The sequence below is a fragment of the Neoarius graeffei genome, chromosome 6, assembly GCF_027579695.1.
Source record: "Neoarius graeffei isolate fNeoGra1 chromosome 6, fNeoGra1.pri, whole genome shotgun sequence".
NCBI classification, from domain to species: Eukaryota; Metazoa; Chordata; class Actinopteri; order Siluriformes; family Ariidae; genus Neoarius; species Neoarius graeffei.
In genome coordinates this window covers 48771237-48791346 of record NC_083574.1, presented here as the reverse complement: position 1 = coordinate 48791346, position 20110 = coordinate 48771237, and the positions used below count along the sequence as shown (strand labels likewise).

The 20110-nt window shown below is 44.2% G+C and overlaps 1 protein-coding gene across 1 annotated transcript in view; it reads right to left on the bottom strand.

Moving 5' to 3' along the window:
• nudt4a (nudix (nucleoside diphosphate linked moiety X)-type motif 4a) overlaps positions 1-10942 on the bottom strand; it is a 93260-nt gene extending 82318 nt beyond the window's left edge. Inside the window, exon 1 of the mRNA XM_060922931.1 lies at positions 10348-10942. Coding sequence (XP_060778914.1) covers positions 10348-10473 — 126 coding nt within the window. The 5' untranslated portion in view covers positions 10474-10942. The remainder of the gene's footprint in view (positions 1-10347) is intronic.
• Between the last annotated feature and the right edge of the window lie 9168 nt (positions 10943-20110).

The window sequence follows — 20110 nt, the reverse complement described above, 5'->3', positions numbered from 1 at the left end:
CATCGGAGACACCAGAACAAAAGAAGAAGTAGGACGCATGCGCATGTAACAGGTTTATTTTTTTCCACTTGCCATTGTGTGTAGTGGTGAGGAAATTCAGCGCTGGCCCTTTAAGAGCGCAGGTAGTTATGGGAACGAGGCGCTGGCCTTTTTCAGTTCGTTTTGGAAATGTAAGCGCCAATGTGTGTGAACATTTTGAAAAGCAGTCTTATCCAATAAAAAAAAAAGAAATTCAAGAAATGGTTCAGTTACTTGTTTGTTTAAAAGAAAAGCTGTATACAAAAGTGAATGCAAGGCAGTGGTTCATACAAAACAGTCTGTTGAAGGGTCTTCTGACCCGGTTCCCCTGTGCCTCCAGTATAGTCAGGTAACTGTTGCTTTGTGTGGAAGGCTGGACTTTCTGTTCATCAAAACAGGTGTAAATTGTCTGTCTGGCAGGTCAGTCAGGTTAATGTGTAAACAATTCCAATTTCTGTTGTTACGAATGATGCGTGCGAGAGTGCTGCTTGTTCTAGTCATGTGGTTGTGACGTCATCGTAAACAAATCCGTTCTACTCATCCAGACGACTTCGCAACGGCGCCATTGCCAGATTTTTCCACTCTGGAACCCGTTCTCAAAAGATTTCGTTTTGGGGCACCCAAAACGCTGGTGCCGTGTGGACGCCAGGCCAAAACGATAAAAAATTTTATCAGATTCACCTGAATCCGTTGCCGTGTGGACAGGGCCTTAGTTCCCTCTGAAATTTGGTCATTGTGATACATGTTTATTTCTGTAATATCTCACAAAAAAAAAACCCCAAAAACCAGATCATTCCATGGCTGGGAAGTTATTTAAATTGAAGGGATTCTCAAGCATGTACGGGGCAGCACGGTGGTGTAGTGGTTAGCGCAGTCACCTCACAGCAAGAAGGTTCTGGGTTTGAGCCCAGTGGCCGGCGAGGGTCTTTCTGTGCAGAGTTTGCATGTTCTCCCCGTGTCTGCGTGGGTTTCCTCCGGGTGCTCCGGTTTCCCCCACAGTCCAAAGACATGCAGTTAGGTTGACGTGGGGCGGCCTTGGGCTGAGGTGCCCTTGAGCAAGGTACCGAACCCCTGACTGCTCCCTGGGCACTGTAGTGTGGCTGCCCACTGCTCAGGGTGTGTGCGCGCATGCGTGTGTTCACTGCTTCAGATGGGTTAAATGCAGAGGATGAATTTCACTGTGCTTGAAGTGTGCATGTGACAAATAAAGGTTTCTTCTTCTTCAAATAATGTGCATGAAATCACTCACTTCAGGCAGTCAAGCAGACAGAGGAAGTCCGTGTGCGCAGGTTTACCTTCTTCTTTTGGATTTTACAGTAGCCGACATCCAGTGTTGCATTACTGCCATCTACAGGTTTACCTTGACCGTGCACTGACAGTTACATCATTCTGTCAAACGAACAGCTGATGACACCGAGGTGCTCGCTGACCGCCGATATTTATTAGTTTGGTCCTGCGTTTCCTTTCCTTCGCAACATAACGTCTTTTCTTCTCGCTTTCTGTTACTGTAGTCGGCCTTTCACGTTTCATTCGCACACTCACGTTCTCCGTTTTTCTCTCCTGTTTCAAATTTGTATCCCATAATGCCTTGCGCGAACAGGGAAAGCCCACCACGTGATGCATGATGAAGTATCTTGAATTGGGTCATGGTGAAGCAGGAAAAAATAGTGGACAATTTAGGGCCATGTGTCACTAAATTCATTAATTGTTCTATTTTCTAAAAAACTAATAAAATTGGAAGTCTGTGATTCGAATTCGGTAGCTTTCGGTCCGCGGAACAAAAATAATCGGGTGTCGGGAAAATTCTTTTGATGACTTAAACCTGAAAAACCTGAAAGGCAGTCTAGCTTTAATGACTGGTTTTAAAGCAAAACTTCTCCAACTTAAAATCATGTCAGCCTGTAAATAATGTTAACTTGGTGCTCCGTTGTTGAAGGAATAGCTGTTGAGGAATAAAAAGCTCTGCAACTCTAATAAATAGACAGAATATTACTTTACATGTTTGAAAAATACTTGAATAGCTTGACTATCGTCATAGCATAAAGCTACAGTATACTGAGGGTGTCTACAAAATTTATTTTATGTTAACAAGGACCCTGGGGGCAAAATGTATGAGCACTTGTGTAGGAGAGATCAGCTCTGCTCACTTTTGTATATATGGAGCCAAAAATGTCCATGAGTGGATTTATCGGCGTGAATGGGATGCCAGTAGTCCATCATTCTGCCACATACACTTGACCATTGCCCAACATGCCTCTATAAAAATAACAGGTTTAAAGTCCAGATCTAAAATTCCAATGTAATATAATTGACGTACACCATGAAAAAGATGTACACTATAATGGCCAAAGGGTTGTCGACGCCTGCCCATCACACTCATGGAGTTCTTCCCCAAACTGTTACCACAAAGTTGGAAGCACACAATTATAGATGATGTCCATGTATGCTGTACTTTCCTTCACTGGAACCAAGATGCCCAAACCTCTTCCAGTACGACGATACCCATGTGCACAAAGCGAGGTCCATCAAGACATGGTTTCCCCAAGGATGGCATGGAAGCAGTCGAGTGGCCTGCACAGAGCCCTGACCTCAATTACACTTTCAGGATGAATTTAAAATGCTGACTGTCCCTCAAGTTGCCTCAGCCGACATCAGTGCCTGACCTCACTAATGCTTTTGGGGCTGAAACCTAGTGGTAAGTCTTCTCAGAAAACAACAAGTTTTTATAACCGCAAGGCAAGGCAAGTTTATTTATATAGCACATTTCATACACAGTGGCAGTTCAATGTGCTTTACAGAAGTAAAAGCAAAACAGTAAACATCACATCACACACACACACATTATCTCTAGCCGCTTTATCCTTCTACAGGGTCGCAGGCAAGCTGGAGCTTATCCCAGCTGACTACGGGCGAAAGGCGGGGTACACCCTGGACAAGTCGCCAGGTCATCACAGGGCTGACACATAGACACAGACAACCATTCACACTCACATTCACACCTACGCTCAATTTAGAGTCACCAGTTAACCTAACCTGCATGTCTTTGGACTGTGGGGGAAACCAGAGCACCCGGAGGAAACCCACGCGGACACGGGGAGAACATGTAAACTCCGCACAGAAAGGCCCTCGCCGGACCCGGGGCTCGAACCCAGGACCTTCTTGCTGTGAGGCGACAGCGCTAACCACTACACCACCGTGCCGCCAAACAGTAAACAATAGAAAATAAAATTACATAAAATAAATGGGGAAGAAAAATAATAATTAAACAATAGTAGAAATAAAATAATAAAATGAAGTAAAAATTCAGTTAAAAAAACAGCAGAATAAAATAGAAAAGTTAAGTAAAGTTTAAAGCATGCAGAGACTGTAAAAGTTAAGAAAGTTTAAAACATGTAAAGATGATGATATTTATCAGTTAGCAGAAAGCATCTGAAAACAGCTTGGTCTTTAGTCTAGATTTGAAGCTGCCAACAGCAGGAGCATGTTTAATGTCCTCTGGAAGTTGGCTCCATAGCTGTACTGCATAGTAGCTAAAAGCTGCTTCACCACACTTTGTTTTAACAACAGGTTTTACCAGTAAATGTTGCTGCTGCGATCTGGTAGATCTGATTGGGTTAGGCCGCTGCAACATATCAGAGAGGTAATTGGGCCTTGTACCATTTAGAGATTTGTACACCAGCAGCAATGCTTTAAAGTCAATTCTGTAGCTTACTGGAAGCCAGTGAAGGGACCTTAGAATTGGAGTAATGCACTCTGTTCTTTTTGTTCGTGTGAGAACCCTAGCCGCTGCATTTTGAACCAGCTGAAGTCCTTTGATGGTCTTTTTTGGGAGGCCTGTGAAAAGGCCATTGCAGTAATCAACCCTACTAGAGATGAAGGCATGTATTAGTTTTTCCAGATCATTTTTTGACATAAGTCCTCTTAGTTTGGAAATGGTTTTTAGATGATAAAATGCCGTTTTAGTGATTGCTTTCATGTGACTGTCAAAGTTTAGCTCGCTGTCAATGAAAACACCAAGATTTTTAACCATATCTTTTGTTTTAATCCCCTTTGTGTCAAGAATAGTGGTAATCCTGAGTCTTTCATCTTTTTTCCCAAATAGAATTACTTCTGTTTTATCTGTGTTCAGCTGAAGAAAATTTTGTGACATCCAGTTGTTGATCTGGTCGATACACTGGTAGTGGGGGCATAATCATTAGGTGATAGAGCAAAATAAATTTGGGTGTCACCTGCATAGCAGTGATACAAAATTGAGTTGTTCTTGATAATTTGTCCAAGTGGGAGCATATAAAGGTTGAATAGTAATGGTCCAAGAATCGACCCCTGGGGGACACCACAGGTCAAGGACATTGATGTTGAGGTACAATTTCCCATGGTAACAAAGAAGCTTCTATCTTTTAAGTATAGGAAGGAAGGGATGACCTCGGGATGTTCAACAGGCACATATGGGTCTGATGGTCAGATACCTTCAAACTGGTGTGTGTGTATTTATTTATTTATATATATCTCAAGGGGAACCCATGGCCTAAAGATTACAGAAACAGCTTTGGGACCAAAAGGTTGCTGGTTCAATTCCCTGGACCAGCAGAAATGGCTGAAGTGCTTTTGAGCAAGGCACCTAAGACCCAGCTGCTCTGGAAATGTTGTATGCTGCTCTGGATAAGAGCATCTGCTAAATGCCTGTAATGTAATATCAAGGATATTGAGGTGTATATTCAAGAGTATATCAGACTGAATCATGGTGTATATTAGATGGATACAGGGTGAATATATTAAAGAGTGAGCGAAGCAAACGAGTGAAAATATTTTCTACATGAGAAGCTAAACTTGGGGCGGCACGGTGGTGTAGTGGTTAGCGCTGTAGTGGTTAGTGCTGTCGCCTCACAGCAAGAAGGTCCAGGTTCAAGCCCCGGGGCCGGCGAGGGCCTTTCTGTGCGGAGTTTGCATGTTCTCCCCGTGTCCGCGTGGGTTTCCTCCAGGTGCTCCGGTTTCCCCCACAGTCCAAAGACATGCAGGTTAGGTTAACTGGTGACTCTAAATTGACCGTAGGTGTGAATGTGAGTGTGAATGGTTGTCTGTGTCTATGTGTCAGCCCTGTGATGACCTGGCGACTTGTCCAGGGTGTACCCCGCCTCTCGCCCGTAGTCAGCTGGGATAGGCTCCAGCTTGCCTGCGACCCTGTAGAACAGGATAAAGCGGCTAGAGATAATCAGATGAGAAGCTAAACTTCATATCTTCGCCCCACCGTGTAACGTTCTTTATATTATTACAGACACGTCCACAAAACAACAAAATAAAATACGCACGTTAATCAAGTTTTTTAATTTTGAACCAGATCACCATTTTGACAACATGCATCTAGTCAGTAGGAAAACACTGGGAGTGACGTCACTGGAGTAAAATATGGGGAAATGCGTCACTCAGGTCTACGATGCATTTCGTATGAAAACTATGAGTTTTTCAACACGAGAAGACAAACTTCACATCTTCAAGCCAACGTATGATGTTCTTTTTTTTTATTATACAGACACATTCACAAAATAAAAAATAAAAAAAATACCCAAACTTAACAACTCTAAACAAATCATCAATTTCCCCACGAGTGACACAGAGATTTGTGTCATGGTTTTGGTTCTCCAGGTCTGGGATGTAGATCGTATGAAAAACACAAGTGGTGTATTTCCCAGTAAAATATTTGTGTCCATATAATATTGAGATGTATATTAGAGAATATATCAGGGCACATGGAGTCTATATCAGGGTATATATTAGAGTGTTAATCAAGGCATAACAGTGTGTGTGTGTGTGTGTGTGTGTTAGAGTGTATTGCTGGGTTTCAGTCATGTGACTTTTCTTAAGCCTCAGTCACAACCGGCCGTACGTGCTCCTACGGTCGGTCTACGTGCAAGAAACGCACGGAGGGCGCGCGTGTGACGTGCTGATTTTCGAGCCGTAGACTGGCCGCAGAGGTTCTTTGTCATGTCAAACAAACTCTACAGGTGCTTACGTTTTTTCAGGTTGCAGGACAAACTTACAGCCAACGAGCGTCTTTCTCCACGAACAACAACAAAAAAAAACCAAAAAAAAAAACAAAACAGCGATTTGGGAAACGCCAAAAATCGCATGGCCAAAAAATCGTATGTCTGGTTGTGACCTAGGCTTAAGCGGTTTCACTGGAAGTGAAATAGCTGGTGGTCTAAACGGCTGCTGTAGCAAAAACAACTAGCGATAACTTAGAGCAGCCTTTCTCAACCGGGCTGCCGTCTGGCTTCGTTAGGGGTGCCGTCAAAAAATTATAATTCTAACATTGAAATAAATAAAATTCCAAAAAACGATAGTTACACTAACGCAGAGCATCGCCGCCTCATGCATCATCAAAATTTGTCTCACGGCTCCCTTTCCCACGTCACAACGTCACTGCCAGGGTCAGCATGACTGCGTATATTTTATATGCGGGTGCCTTGAGAATTTGCATACTTCTGAAGGGTGCCGTGACTGAAAAAAGGTTGAGAAACGCTGACTTAGAGTACACTCGTAATCTAGAAGCCACTAGATATAGTGGCTTTAGATATGTTCAGAAGATTGCGGTGTGTAATGGAATCGACCCCTACAGTCTGGGAAAGAAGGATTTGTCATACGATCTCGAAAACTACCCTTCAGTCGCGTTCCCCGACATCTCAAACTATCTGGTGTTGCAGACGTCCTTCTACACCGCAAAACAGATGAAAGCGTGGAAGAGTATAGAGGCTTACAACTTTTTTGTATACGTGTCTGGGTAAAGGACCTCAGTATCAAGTCGCTGCCGAATCAATCCTGTATTGTTTTTGCCCGTGTAAGTATTTTTTTTTTAAGCTTTTCGTTCGCGTCTTTACAACGAAGTGCTGCAAGTTAAACAAGACGGAGAAGTGATCACGGCGCATTGTAACTGTATGGCTGGGTAAGAATTTTGTCGCGACCTTCATGCATACGGACTTTGTGAGGAGGAAACAAAGAAACAGCTGGGGACTCTAGCGCTTCGTGACTAAAAAAAAAAAGTACCGTAAAATAAAGACACATGGCAAGAAAAGTACTTGGAAAACACTAACGACAGCTGAGAGGGAGATACAAACCTTTCACCAAGTGATCACTGCAAACTCGAGCATGCTTCGACTCGGCTCCCTTCGATTTCAGTGAGCGCTTCAAAAGCCACCTTTCTCAAAGTCTTTTTTGAAATCCTGTGTTCGTTCACCCTTTTTTATTCGTTCACAGGGAACCCTGAAGAAACTTTCGCTACGTTCACACTGCAAGGCTTAATGCTCAATTCCAATTTTTTTGTGAAATCCGATTTTTTTGTGAGGTCGTTCACATTGACAAATATATGCGACTTGTATGTGATCCTCAGTATGAACGAAAAGCGACCTAAAAAAGTGTTCCGCATGCGCATTAGAGGATACGACGACGTCACACGCAGTGAGCATGGCCAGTGTTTACGGAAGTAAAACCGCCCGGTTGCGGTATGACCCATCCAATCTAGCTTGAATAGCTGCATCCCCCCAAATGGAAATCAGCTCCCTAACCTCTGCGTCCTTCCATTGAGAAGATTCAGAACCTTCACAGCCCGAAGTGTCCCTCGCATTGATGTCATGCGCAGGGGCGCAGATACGTTTTTTGAACTGGGAGGGACAAAGCTGCCAGCAAACCAACCCCAACCCCGATATGCCTGTCAAACTTGTTGTTAGTAACCATAGCAACCAAGCTCGAGCTCGCAACCTGTGCAGTCTGCGCAGCTCAACCAACCGAATATCAGTCTTTCTTTTGTTTTATGTGAGTTCTTGCAACTATGTATACACTGCCGTGCACCTCAATAAACCGAATGGTAATTAGTCTTTTGATTTTTCCGTGAGGTTTGCCTTATGCAAAGAAAGACAGCATAGACGGTTTTTCCTCCCTATAAGTGGGGGGGACCGAGCAAGGTGAATTTAAATCTGGGTGGGACGAGTCCCCCCCCTCTATCTGCGCCCGTGATTATGCGCCATGTTGTTGTAACTTTTTTTGAGAGACCCGCCGCCTACTTCAGCGCAGAATAGTGACGTTTGTGGCTTGTTGATGACGTGTAAGTCGGATGAATGCGACCTGGCGGTTCAGACTGAAGTCGCATATGAAAAGAGCGGATAGGAATCGGAATTAGGACCACATATCCAAACGGCCTGGGTCGGATTTGAAAAAAATCGGATCTGTGTCGTTCATATTGTCAATAAAAGATCGGATACAGGTCACATATGGGCGAAAAAATCGGATTTGAGTCACTTCAGCCTGCAGTGTGAACGTAGCCTTTTATCAGTTTCATGGTTTGATCGATTCAAGCAACCTAAAACAACGCAGGCGTAAGGCATTTTTCATGCGAGCAATGCCCCTTCTCCGTACAAATGCTTGGTCAACTGACCTTCAGTAGTTCTGAATAACTAAGAAGGCGGATGTGACGTCATGTGAAACCCAGCAACATCAGGGTGTATATTAATCAAATATACCATGTACTGTGGGGCTGTGGTTGAAATTATGGATTCTCTGAGGTGACCGGCAAAGTACTACTTTCTGAGGGGTGCAGCCCTACTGTAAAGGAAATAGTACTATGCCAGCCTAAAGTCCCTCAGTGCGTGGTATATTTGATTAATATCCCTCATCAAGAAATTCCAAATTAAGTGTTAAGATTGAATGTCGGCATAAACTCACTGGAAGCAGCCATGTTTGTTGTTTATGTCGGAGCGACCTTTGACCTGTGCATGTACAATGTACCATGCTATCATGATGCGTAGATACACACACGCTCGTGGAGCCACAGCTGTGACTCGAGTCGGCCGTACAGCTTGAAATTGTGATGTCAGTTCATGGTATATCCAGGATATACCATGACTGATTCACGTCACATCCATCCATTCCATTCCATTCCATCCATCATCTGTAGCCGCTTATCCTGTGCAGGGTCGCGGGCAAGCTAGAGCCTATCCAGTGTTTTCTCTCCCCCCCCCCCCATGTCTGGTCGGGGTCTCATCACATCGCTCCTGTGGAGGACGGCCCCATATGGACAGTTCAAAGTCACACTTGGAAGACGCTCTGGACACTTACAGTAATGCTTTTATGGCTGAGGACTACAGTTAACTTGCTAACTTTAGGACTGCAGTTGTCATGAACAGTTTTGCACTCAAGTTTCCATTAATGAACAGTTAGAACATCGACGAAAACAGTGAAAATTGTTAATGTTACAGTCATACTGTCTGTTGTTGCCCAAATGAGGATGGGTTCCCTTTTGAGTCTGGTTCCTCTCGAGGTTTTTTCCTCATGTCGTCTGAGGGAGTTTTTCCTTGCCACCGTCACCACAAGCTTGCTCATTGAGGATCGATTAGGGATAAAATTAGCTCATGTTTTAAGTCATTCAAATTCTGTAAAGCTGCTTTGCGACAATGTTTATTGTTAAAAGCGCTACAGAAATAAACTTGACTTGACTATCCCAGCTGACTACGGGCGAAAGGCGGGGTACACCCTTGACAAGTTGCCAGATCATCACAGGGCTGACACATAGACACAGACAACCATTCACACTCACATTCACACCTACGGTCAATTTAGAGTCACCAGTTAACCTAACCTGCATGTCTTCGGACTGTGGGGGAAACCGGAGCACCCGGAGGAAACCCACACGGACACGGGGAGAACATGCAAACTCCACACAGCCGGCTGCTGGGCTCGAACTCAGAACCTTCTTGCTGTGAGGTGACAGTGCTCACTACTACACCACCATGCTTTTTTTTTTTTAAAGACTTGGGCGGCACGGTGGTGTAGTGGTTAGTGCTGTTGCCTCACAGCAAGAAGGTCCGGGTTCGAGCCCCGTGGCCGGCGAGGGCCTTTCTGTGCGGAGTTTGCATGTTCTCCCCGTGTCCGCGTGGGTTTCCTCCGGGTGCTCCGGTTTCCCCCACAGTCCAAAGACATGCAGGTTAGGTTAACTGGTGACTCTAAATTGACCGTAGGTGTGAATGTGAGTGTGAATGGTTGTCTGTGTCTACGTGTCAGCCCTGTGATGACCTGGCGACTTGTCCAGGGTGTACCCCGCCTTTCACCCATAGTCAGCTGGGATAGGCTCCAGCTTGCCTGCGACCCTGTAGAACAGGATAAAGCGGCTACAGATAATGAGATGAGATGAAACGAGATAGATAGTCACGTGATCCATCCTTGTCCAATCCCTGGACGGGAATTTTTTGACGAGGGTGGATATCAAAGTTAATCAGAATGTAAAGTGCAGGAAGAAAAACTGTAATCTGTCATTTATCACAAATGGGACTTGAACACAGATCCTACCTCGTCTTCTCGGTCGTTTTTGAAGCACAAACACGCGGCCCGTTTTTTAAAGCCCTCTCCGTCATAGGTCCTTGTCTGATTGGGCTTGAACTTCATCATGTATTCCAGATTGCTGAGATTCTCCATAAGCGGAAGAAAACTGTTCCTGGTGCGCTCCTGTGCGGATTTCCGCCGAGTTTCCCCTCTCAGCCCAGCGAGACTGACTCTCAGCCCAGTCCCCCCAGTGAGACTGACTCTCAGCCCAGCGAGACTGACTCTCAGCCCAGTGAGACTGACTCTCAGCCCAGTCCCCCCAGTGAGACTGACTCTCAGCCCAGTGAGACTGACTCTCAGCCCAGTGAGACTGACTCTCCCCCCAGTCCCGCAGCTCCTTCATGCACTGCACAGCTCTTCGGCTTCACGCTCAACACAAACCCTGGCGCGCGCTTCCTCCCCATGGCGGCTCCTGTCTGAGCTCCGCGCGCATCATGTCTGCGCTCCTCGCGCTTCACTCACTCTTCCTCTTCCCCAGACCGGCACGCGCACACAGCCGCCTTTCGGTAAACCGACCGCCACCCGCGCGAGAGGAACTGACCGCAGCCGCACGCTGAGTGAGTATCGGAAGACACCAAGCGACTTTTAATAGCTTTCAGCGCTTCTTTGGCGCCATCTAGCGGTCGCAAGTAGCTACAGTTTTTATAAGTGATTGAGTGCAAGGGGTTCAGATGCAGCTCCGGAGAGAACATCTCATCTCATCTCATTATCTCTAGCCGCTTTATCCTGTTCTACAGGGTCACAGGCAAACTGGAGCCTGACACATAGACACAGACAACCATTCACACTCACATTCACACCTACGGTCAATTTAGAGTCACCAGTTAACCTAACCTGCATGTCTTTGGACTGTGGGGGAAACCGGAGCACCCGGAGGAAACCCACGCGGACACGGGGAGAACATGCAAACTCCACACAGAAAGGCCCTCGCCGGCCACGGGACTCGAACCCAGACCTTCTTGCTGTGAGGCGGCAGCACTAACCACTACACCACCGTGCCGCCCTCTTGCTGTGTTTAAATTAAAAAAAAAAAAAAGAGGTAGAACTATTAGCTACGTATAAACTGTTTTGATGTCATCTAAAATGCTAAAAATTCTACCCAGATGCAGTTTTGCTTAGACACACAAAGGATGAGTGAGCAGGAAATAAGTCACTTTAGTTTCTGGATGGGTTGTTTTACAATCAGGGTACGCAAGCTAAAAATCACATTTAACACTTATTATCTTCAATATCAAAAGGCTTGACGAAATAAACTTGGTTGTTTATTGTAGCCCTGTGATAGCTCTATTTACCATGCAAAAAAAATTTGGTGATAACGTTATTTTTGGTGAACGTGTGGCAATATATGTCATATTTAGCAAAATTACTTGTGTCATTTAGAAAAAATGCTTTTTTGACCACAGGTAGCTCCAAAAGGGATGCACTTACATCATTCTTTATACCATAAAACACACATTTGGTTCCATATCATTGGAAACATAGTTAAGTTTTAATGTTGAATGCCAGTAAGTTTTCAGACTATTTTGATCAAATTAGTATGTAATTGTGTCAAAAAAAAGTCCTCAGGAAGAAGCCTTTATTTGTCACATGCACACTTCAAGCACAGTGAGATTCCATCCATCCATCCATTATCTGTAGCCGCTTATCCTGTTCAGGCGGGCTGGATAGCGTGACCAGACGTCCCGATTTTGAGTTGCGTGTCCTCAAGGTCCGTCGGGACGCTGAAATGTCCCGGTTTACACCAAACACTAACAAACTGTCCCGGTTCCAGCGATCATACACAGCCAATGAGATGTCAATAACGCTTCTAGCAATTCAGCATCACTGTGCGCGCAGTCAACCTTACAATGTATCTATTTGTACAATGTTGCAATATAGAGGCCGCGTTATAACGGGTTTTTCGCTAGCGGCTGTCAACTACTGCGCGACAATGCCGCACGGATGAGCGCTGGGCGGAGATGTTCGCGCACCTCAAGAGCAGGGAGATTCCTTACAGCAATGTCAGCCAGCTTTGCCATGTGCCTACCTGGCACCAACGCTCCAGCTGAGCGAATATTTTCACTCATGAGCAACACCTGGACTGACGAGAGGAATCACATGACCGTGCCTCCTCTCGAAGCCTTGCTCATTACCCGGGCCAATTTCGAGATACTTGCTCGCAGTTTCACAGCTATGGAATCAATTTTGTGCCAAAATGTTCATACAATACTTTTGAAATATCAAACAAAAACGACAAATCAAAATACAAAAAAACAAAAAAAAGTCAATTTTTTTAGACTGGCAAACAAATTATTTGTGTAATCGTGCAAAATATCAGTCTATTACTCTTCAGAAACCTTTTATTTTTGTTCCGCGTCTTTCTCAGTTTTGTGTGACGTAATTTATTTTGGTTGCGATTCCAGCTTTCTCGTTTGCGCTCCCTGACTTTTTGCTTGCAGTTTTGGCACAAACTTCCCGTGTGGGCGGGCTGTCCAGGAATGCATTCCCATTGGCTAACTTGTGTTTGACTGACAGCTCCGCTCAGCCATTCCCTACTCGGATTCTGGCAGACTGTTTGACGAGTGACCGATCCATTGACGGTAAACAAGGATCGAGTGGACTTCAGTGGCGACTATGATATTGAATTTAACAAAGTGTAAGTGCGGGACAAATGTGTTGTATGTGTTGCAGTAGTGCACATTATGCAGGTGTTTCGTGGCAAGTCAAATGTTAGCCTTAGCTCCACTACCCAATATAATAGCTGTCTTGCTAACGTTAAACACGCCTGCATAATGTGCACTCCTGCAACACATACAACACATTTGTCCCGCATTTACACTTTGTTAAATTCAATATCATAGTCGCCACTGAAGTCCATCGAGAGCATACTGACGTACTGTATTACAGTATGGTACGGCAGCTGCACTGCTGTAGACAGGGAGAGGCTCCAGAGGGTAGTTAAGGCAGCACAGAAGATCACTGGCTGCCCTCTCCCCTCCCTGATGGACATTTACACCTCCTGCTGCCTTAGCAGAGCTAAAAACATTATCAAGGACAGCTCCCACCCTGGCTTTGATCTGTTCGACCTGTTGCCCTCAGGGAGGCGCTACAGGTGCATCAGGACAAAGACAAATCGATTAAAAAACAGCTTCTTTCCAAAAGCCATAACTGCCCTGAACTCGGATATGCTCTGACTTTATAGTCTATTTTATTTTACTTATCTCATTCTCATCTCATTATCTCTAGCCGCTTTATCCTGTTCTACAGGGTCGCAGGCAAGCTGGAGCCTATCCCAGCTGACTACGGGCAAAAGGCGGGGTACACCCTGGACAAGTCGCCAGGTCATCACAGGGCTGACACATAGACACAGACAACCATTCACACTCACATTCACACCTACGGTCAATTTAGAGTCACCAGTTAACCTAACCTGCATGTCTTTGGACTGTGGGTTAAACCGGAGCACCCGGAGGAAACCCACGCGGACACGGGGAGAACATGCAAACTCCGCACAGAAAGGCCCTCGCCGGCCACAGGGCTTGAACCCGGACCTTCTTGCTGTGAGGCGATAGCGCTAACCACTACACCACCGTGCTGCCCTATTTTATTTTACTATTTTACTAATTTATAAATGTGCAGTACTTTATAAGGTGACTCTCTAGGCAATACTTTTATAATGTGCAATACTTCACTCCATAATGTGAAACGCAACACATGCACTTCAAGTCTGTGCACCTTACCTACCTTGCAATACTTCATAATGTATAATATTTTATCTTATAATGTGACTCTCTCGTGCAATAATTTATATGTGTAATACCTCACTCCATAATGTGTAACACAACACATACACCTCAGACTGTGCACCTTACCCCCCCCTTTTTTTCTCTCTTTTCCCTTCCCCCCCTTCCTCTCTCTCTCTCTACACGCTGTTTGCACTGTTATTGGAGATGCTTTAATCTCATTATACATGTGTATAGTGACAATAAAGGCATTCTATTCTCGATCCTTGTTTACCGTCAATGGATCGGTCACTCGTCAAACAGTCCGCCAGAATCCGAGTAGGGAATGGCTGAGCGTAGCTGTCAGTCAAACACAAGTTAGCCAATGGGAATGCATTCCTGGACAGCCCGCCCACACGTGAAGTTTGTGCCAAAACTGCAAGCAAAAAGTCAGGGAGCGCAAACGAGAAAGCTGGAATCGCAACCAAAATAAATTACGTCAAACAAAACTGAGAAAGACACGGAACAAAAATAAAAGGTTTCTGAAGAGTAGAGTAGAGTGGGGGAAAAAGCCCTCCTTACGGAAAATTCAGTTTTTCTCCAAGTTGAAATGAACCATGTGTTTAGTTTTAATCATAGTTTTTGACAACAGTGACATGAACAATAATGCCACCTAAAGTTTGCCTAAAGTTAATACTTAATTTTTTTTTTTTAACAAAAACAAACATTGTGCCAAGGGGGCCTTTTACCCCCCCCCCCCCCCCCCCCCCCTCCAGTGGGGTAAAAGGCCCCCTGAGGTGGGGCAATAGGCCCCCTCACTCAAAAAAAGCTGTTTGGACAGCAAAAGTGTTTACTTAAGCCTATAATGTGAAAAAAACAAGAAAATATCCCTGAATTAATGAATAGATGCATTATTTTATTATTTTTCGCATTTTAATTTCAATTTTTTTTTAAATTTCAATTATTTTTAATATTAAGTTCAAATGACTTGCTTTACTCAACCAGGTAAGCGAGATGTTATTAAAAACTATGTATCTGCTATTCAGAAATGTATGAAATACAGTAATTATGATAAAAGGAAATGATGCCCCCTGGGGGCCATTTACCCCGCCGTTAAGGGGGCGTTTTACCCCACAGACTACACTTTTACAAAAAATGGTCTTACTTTCAAAATGTGATTCAACTTTTTATATCTAATGTATTTTTTTAACGTACTGACTTGTCAACTCATACCACATACACAGCTGTGATATCTGACGAAATAGCAGCTATCTAAATACAGTTTTACTGATATCTGAAAATTATATCACTTACCATGAAATTTGATTTCTCTCCGCTGCGTTGCTGATATGCGATCCACAGTGGATATTTGTATATCCCCGTTGTCAAGCCAGTCCATAGCAACAATAGAAATGTAACTTTGCGCCATCTGGTGGTTATTTTGGGTAAAACAGGCCGGGGGCGTATTACCCCACGGGGGCGTATTACCCCACTCTACTCATAGACTGATATTTTGCACGATTACACGAATAATTTGTTTGCCAGTCTAAAAAAATTGACTTTTTTTTTGTTTTTTTGTATTTTGATTTGTCGTTTTTGTTTGATATTTCAAAAGTATTGTATGAACATTTTGGCACAAAATTGATTCCATACACAGCAGGCTCTCGGGCAATAAAGCGCTACTGGAGCAAATTCACTCATCATATAAATATATGCAATAAAATGGCATCTTTAGGGTGGGTGGCTGTGTTTCTGAAACCTTTTTTGTTGTCTTTCATCTGTTTCATCTGTCTTTAATCTGTATCACAGATTGTCTTGACTTGTTTGATGCTGTTGTCAACTCAGGGTTCATGTTTTCAAAATAGTCAATGCCCTACACTGGTTAAGATTAAACAGAGGCATTTTGGGTAAAGGTTCGGAGGTGACAACGATTAGGCTCATGCACTCGTTCCTGTTACAATGCATAGCCTGTTGTTTAAAAAAAAAAAGTTCATCGCATAAAATGTTGATGTTAATATAGAAGCAATGCATTTTCTTGGCGGTTTCACAAAGGTGAAATAAATCAGTTGAAATGTAGGCTGTTGGCCTATTCCCCATCATCACATCTGTTGTCTGATTTTCTTACTTTAACTGAATTGTGATAGAAGTACATGTAGATAACAAGAAAATACTTGATTATTCTCTGAAATGTTAATAAAAGTGAGCTTCTCCAAAATGATGAAAGCACCTGTCTGAGCCATGGTTTGAGCCGGCGCATGTTTACATCAAAATGCGTGTGCGTGCACGAGTGTCCCGGTTTTAGAGTCGGGAAATCTGGTCACCCCAGGGCTGGAGCCTATTCCAGCTGACTATGGACAAGTCGCCAGGTTATCGCAGGGCCGACACACAACCATTCACACACACATTCGCACCTACGGTCAATTTAGAGTCACCAGTTAGCCTAACCTGCATGTCTTTGGACTGTGGGGGAAACCGGAGCACCCGGAGGAAACCCACGTGGATACGGGGAGAACATGCAAACTCCACATAAAAAGACCCCTCGCCAGCCACGGGGCTCGAACCCAGGACCTTCTTGCTGTGAGGCAACAGTGATGACCACTACACAACCGTGCCGAGATTAGGAGAGAAAAGAAAAACCAAGTCAGGTCAGCTGAAAAGTCTCTGAGTCAGTATCTTCATTTTACAAGTCTAGATCGGATACAAATCGAAAAGTTAAACAGCTTCCATCCATCCATCCATTATCTGTAGCCACTTATCCTGTTCTACAGAGTTGCGGGCAAGATGGAGCCTATCCCAGCTGACTATGGGTGAGGCAGGCTGGACAAGTCGCCAGGTCATCACAGGGCTGACACATAGACACAGACAACCATTCACGCTCACATTCACACCTACGGTCAATTTAGAGTCACCAGTTAACCTAACCTGCATGTCTTTGGACTGTGGGGGAAACCGGAGCACCCGGAGGAAACCCACGCGGACACGGGGAGAACATGCAAACTCCGCACAGAAAGGCCCTCGCCAGCCACTGGACTCGAACCCGGACCTTCTTGCTGTGAGGCGACAGTGATGACCACTACACCACCATGCCGAGATTAGGAGAGAAAAGAAAAACCGAGTCGGGTTAGAAGGTCAGCCGAAAAGTCTCCAAGTCAGTATCTTCATTTTACAAGTCTAGATCGGATACATATCGAAAAGTTAAACAGCTTCCATCCATCCATTGATTATTTGTAGCCACCTATCCTGTTCTACAGAGTCGCGGGCAAGATGGAGCCTATCCCAGCTGAGTATGGGTGAGGCAGGCTGGACAAGTCGCCAGGTCATCACAGGGCTGACACATAGAGACAAACACCCATTCACACTCACATTCACACCTACGGTCAATTTAGAGTCACCAGTTAACCTAACCTGCATGTCTTTGGACTGTGGGGGAAACCGGAGCACCCGGAGGAAACCCACACGGACACGGGGAGAACATGCAAACTCCACACAGAAAGGCCCTTGCCAGCTGCTGGGCTCGAACCCAGGACCTCCTTGCTGTGAGGCGACAGTGCTAACCACTACACCACTGTGCCAGCCCCCAAAGAAGAAACCGCAGCTAAAACTGCAGCGGGTAACCCACTCTTTCGCATTTTCCTTCAGTGCAGTGAAGACTAAGTGTTCAGTCTGAGACTTAAATACATAGTGTACAGAATATCAGGCACAGCAGTGGTGGAATGTAACCAAATACATTTCCTCATACTTGTAGGCTCACTTGAGTACTTCCATTTTATGCAACTTTATACTTCTGCTCCACAATATCACAGAGGCAAATATTGTCCTTCTTACTCCACTACAGGGAGTGCAGAATTATTAGGCAAATGAGTATGTTGACCACATTACCCTCTCTATGCATGTTGGCCTACTCCAAGCTGCATAGGCTTGAAAGCCTCCTACCAATTAAGCATACCAGGTGATGTGCATCTCTGTAATGAAAAGGGGTGTGGTCTAATGACATCAACACCCTATATCAGGTGTGCAAAATTATTAGGCAACTTCCTTTCCTTTGGCAAAATGGGTCAGAAGAGGGATTTGACGGACTCAGAAAAGTCAAAAATAGTGACATATATTGCAAAGGGATGGAGCACTCTTAAAATTGCCCAGCTTTTGAAGCGTGACCATCGAACAATCAAGCGCTTCATTCAAAATAGTCAACAGGGTCGCAAGAAGCGCGTTGAAAAAAAAAGGCGCAAACTAACTGCCCGTGAACTGAGGAAAGTCAAGCGTGAAGCTGCCAAGATGCCACTCGCCACCAGTTTTGCCATATTTCAGAGCTGCAACATCACTGGAGTGTCAAAAAGCACAAGGTGTGCAATACTCAGGGACACGGCCAAGGTAACAAAGGCTGAAAAACGACCACCACTGAACAAGACACACAAGATGAAACGTCAAGACTGGGCCAAGAAGTATCACAAGACTGATTTTTCTAAGGTCTTATGGACAGATGAAATGAGAGTGAGTCTTGATGGGCCAGATGGATGGGCTCGTGGCTGGATCAGCAAAGGGCAGAGAGCTCCAGTCCGACTCAGACGCCAGCAAGGTGGAGGTGGGGTACTGGTATGGGCTGGTATCATCAAAGATGAGCTTGTGGGACCTTTTCGGGTTGAGGATGGCGTCAAGCTCAACTCCCAGTCCTATTGTCAGTTTTTGGAAGACACCTTCTTCAAGCAGTGGTACAGGAAGAAGTCAGCATCCTTCAAGAAAAACATGATTTTCGTGCAGGACAATGCTCCATCACACGCATCCAAGTACTCCACAGCATGGCTGGCCAGAAAGGGTCTAAAGGAAGAAAGATTAATGACGTGGCCTCCTTGTTCACCTGATCTGAACCCCATAGAAAACCTGTGGTCCCTCATCAAATGTGAGATCTACAAGGAGGGGAAACAGTACACATCTCTGAACAGTGTCTGGGAGGCTGTGGTTGCTGCTGCACGCAATGTTGATCGCAAACAGATCAAAACACTGACCGAATCCATGGATGGCAGGCTTTTGAGTGTCCTTGTAAAGAAAGGCGGCTATATTAGTCACTGATTTGTTTTTTTTTGTTTTTTTGAATGCCAGCAATGTATATTAGTGAATGTTGAGTTGTTATATTGGTTTCCCTGGTGAAAATAAATGAGTGAAATGGGTATATGTTTGTTTTTTGTTAAGTTGCCTAATAATTATGCACAGTTATAGTCACCTGCACACACAGATATCCTCCTAAGATAACTAAAACTAAGAAAGCCCTACTCCAACTTCCAAAAATACTCAGCTTTGATATTTATGAGTCTTTTGGGTTCATCAAGAACATAGTTGTTTTTCAATAATAAAACTAATCCTCAAAAATACAACTTGCCTAATAATTCTGCACTCCCTGTACATTTGCCTGACAGTTATAGCTACCAGTTCCTTTTAATATTACAAATTTTCATACCCTTCCTCCTGTCCATTACAAACTGCGCATCTCCAAATGTGATGATTTTGAACGCTTGTGATACACTGAACAATCATGTGTTCCTTTATGGGTTGAGAAAATTGTCCATCATAATTTAAAGAAACTATTTCATAACCATCTTGGATTAATCAGCTGGAAAATGCCTCATCACATATGAAAACAGGGCTGTTTTTGTGAGTGCATAAAAAGTTGATTTTTTTTTTTTAAAGAGAGATACAGTACACGGTTGTCACAGGACAGCAACACGACAAAATATGATCTTAAAGAATATGTTGCTTTGCTGTAGATTAATCTACAACCGTATATAAAAGTTAGTAAAATTCTCAATCTCAAACAACTACAGCAGTAAAGTGCAACACACAGGAACACAGCAGTAATATTAATGCAAAAACATACAATCGTAAAACACTGACAGGGACCATCTTACTGCATAATGCGTACTTTTGATATTTTAAAGACATTTTGCTGATAATTCCTCCTTACTTGTTGTGGACTATTTTCATAGTGGTATTCGTACGTTTACATAAGTAATAGATCTGAAGATGTCTTCCACAAC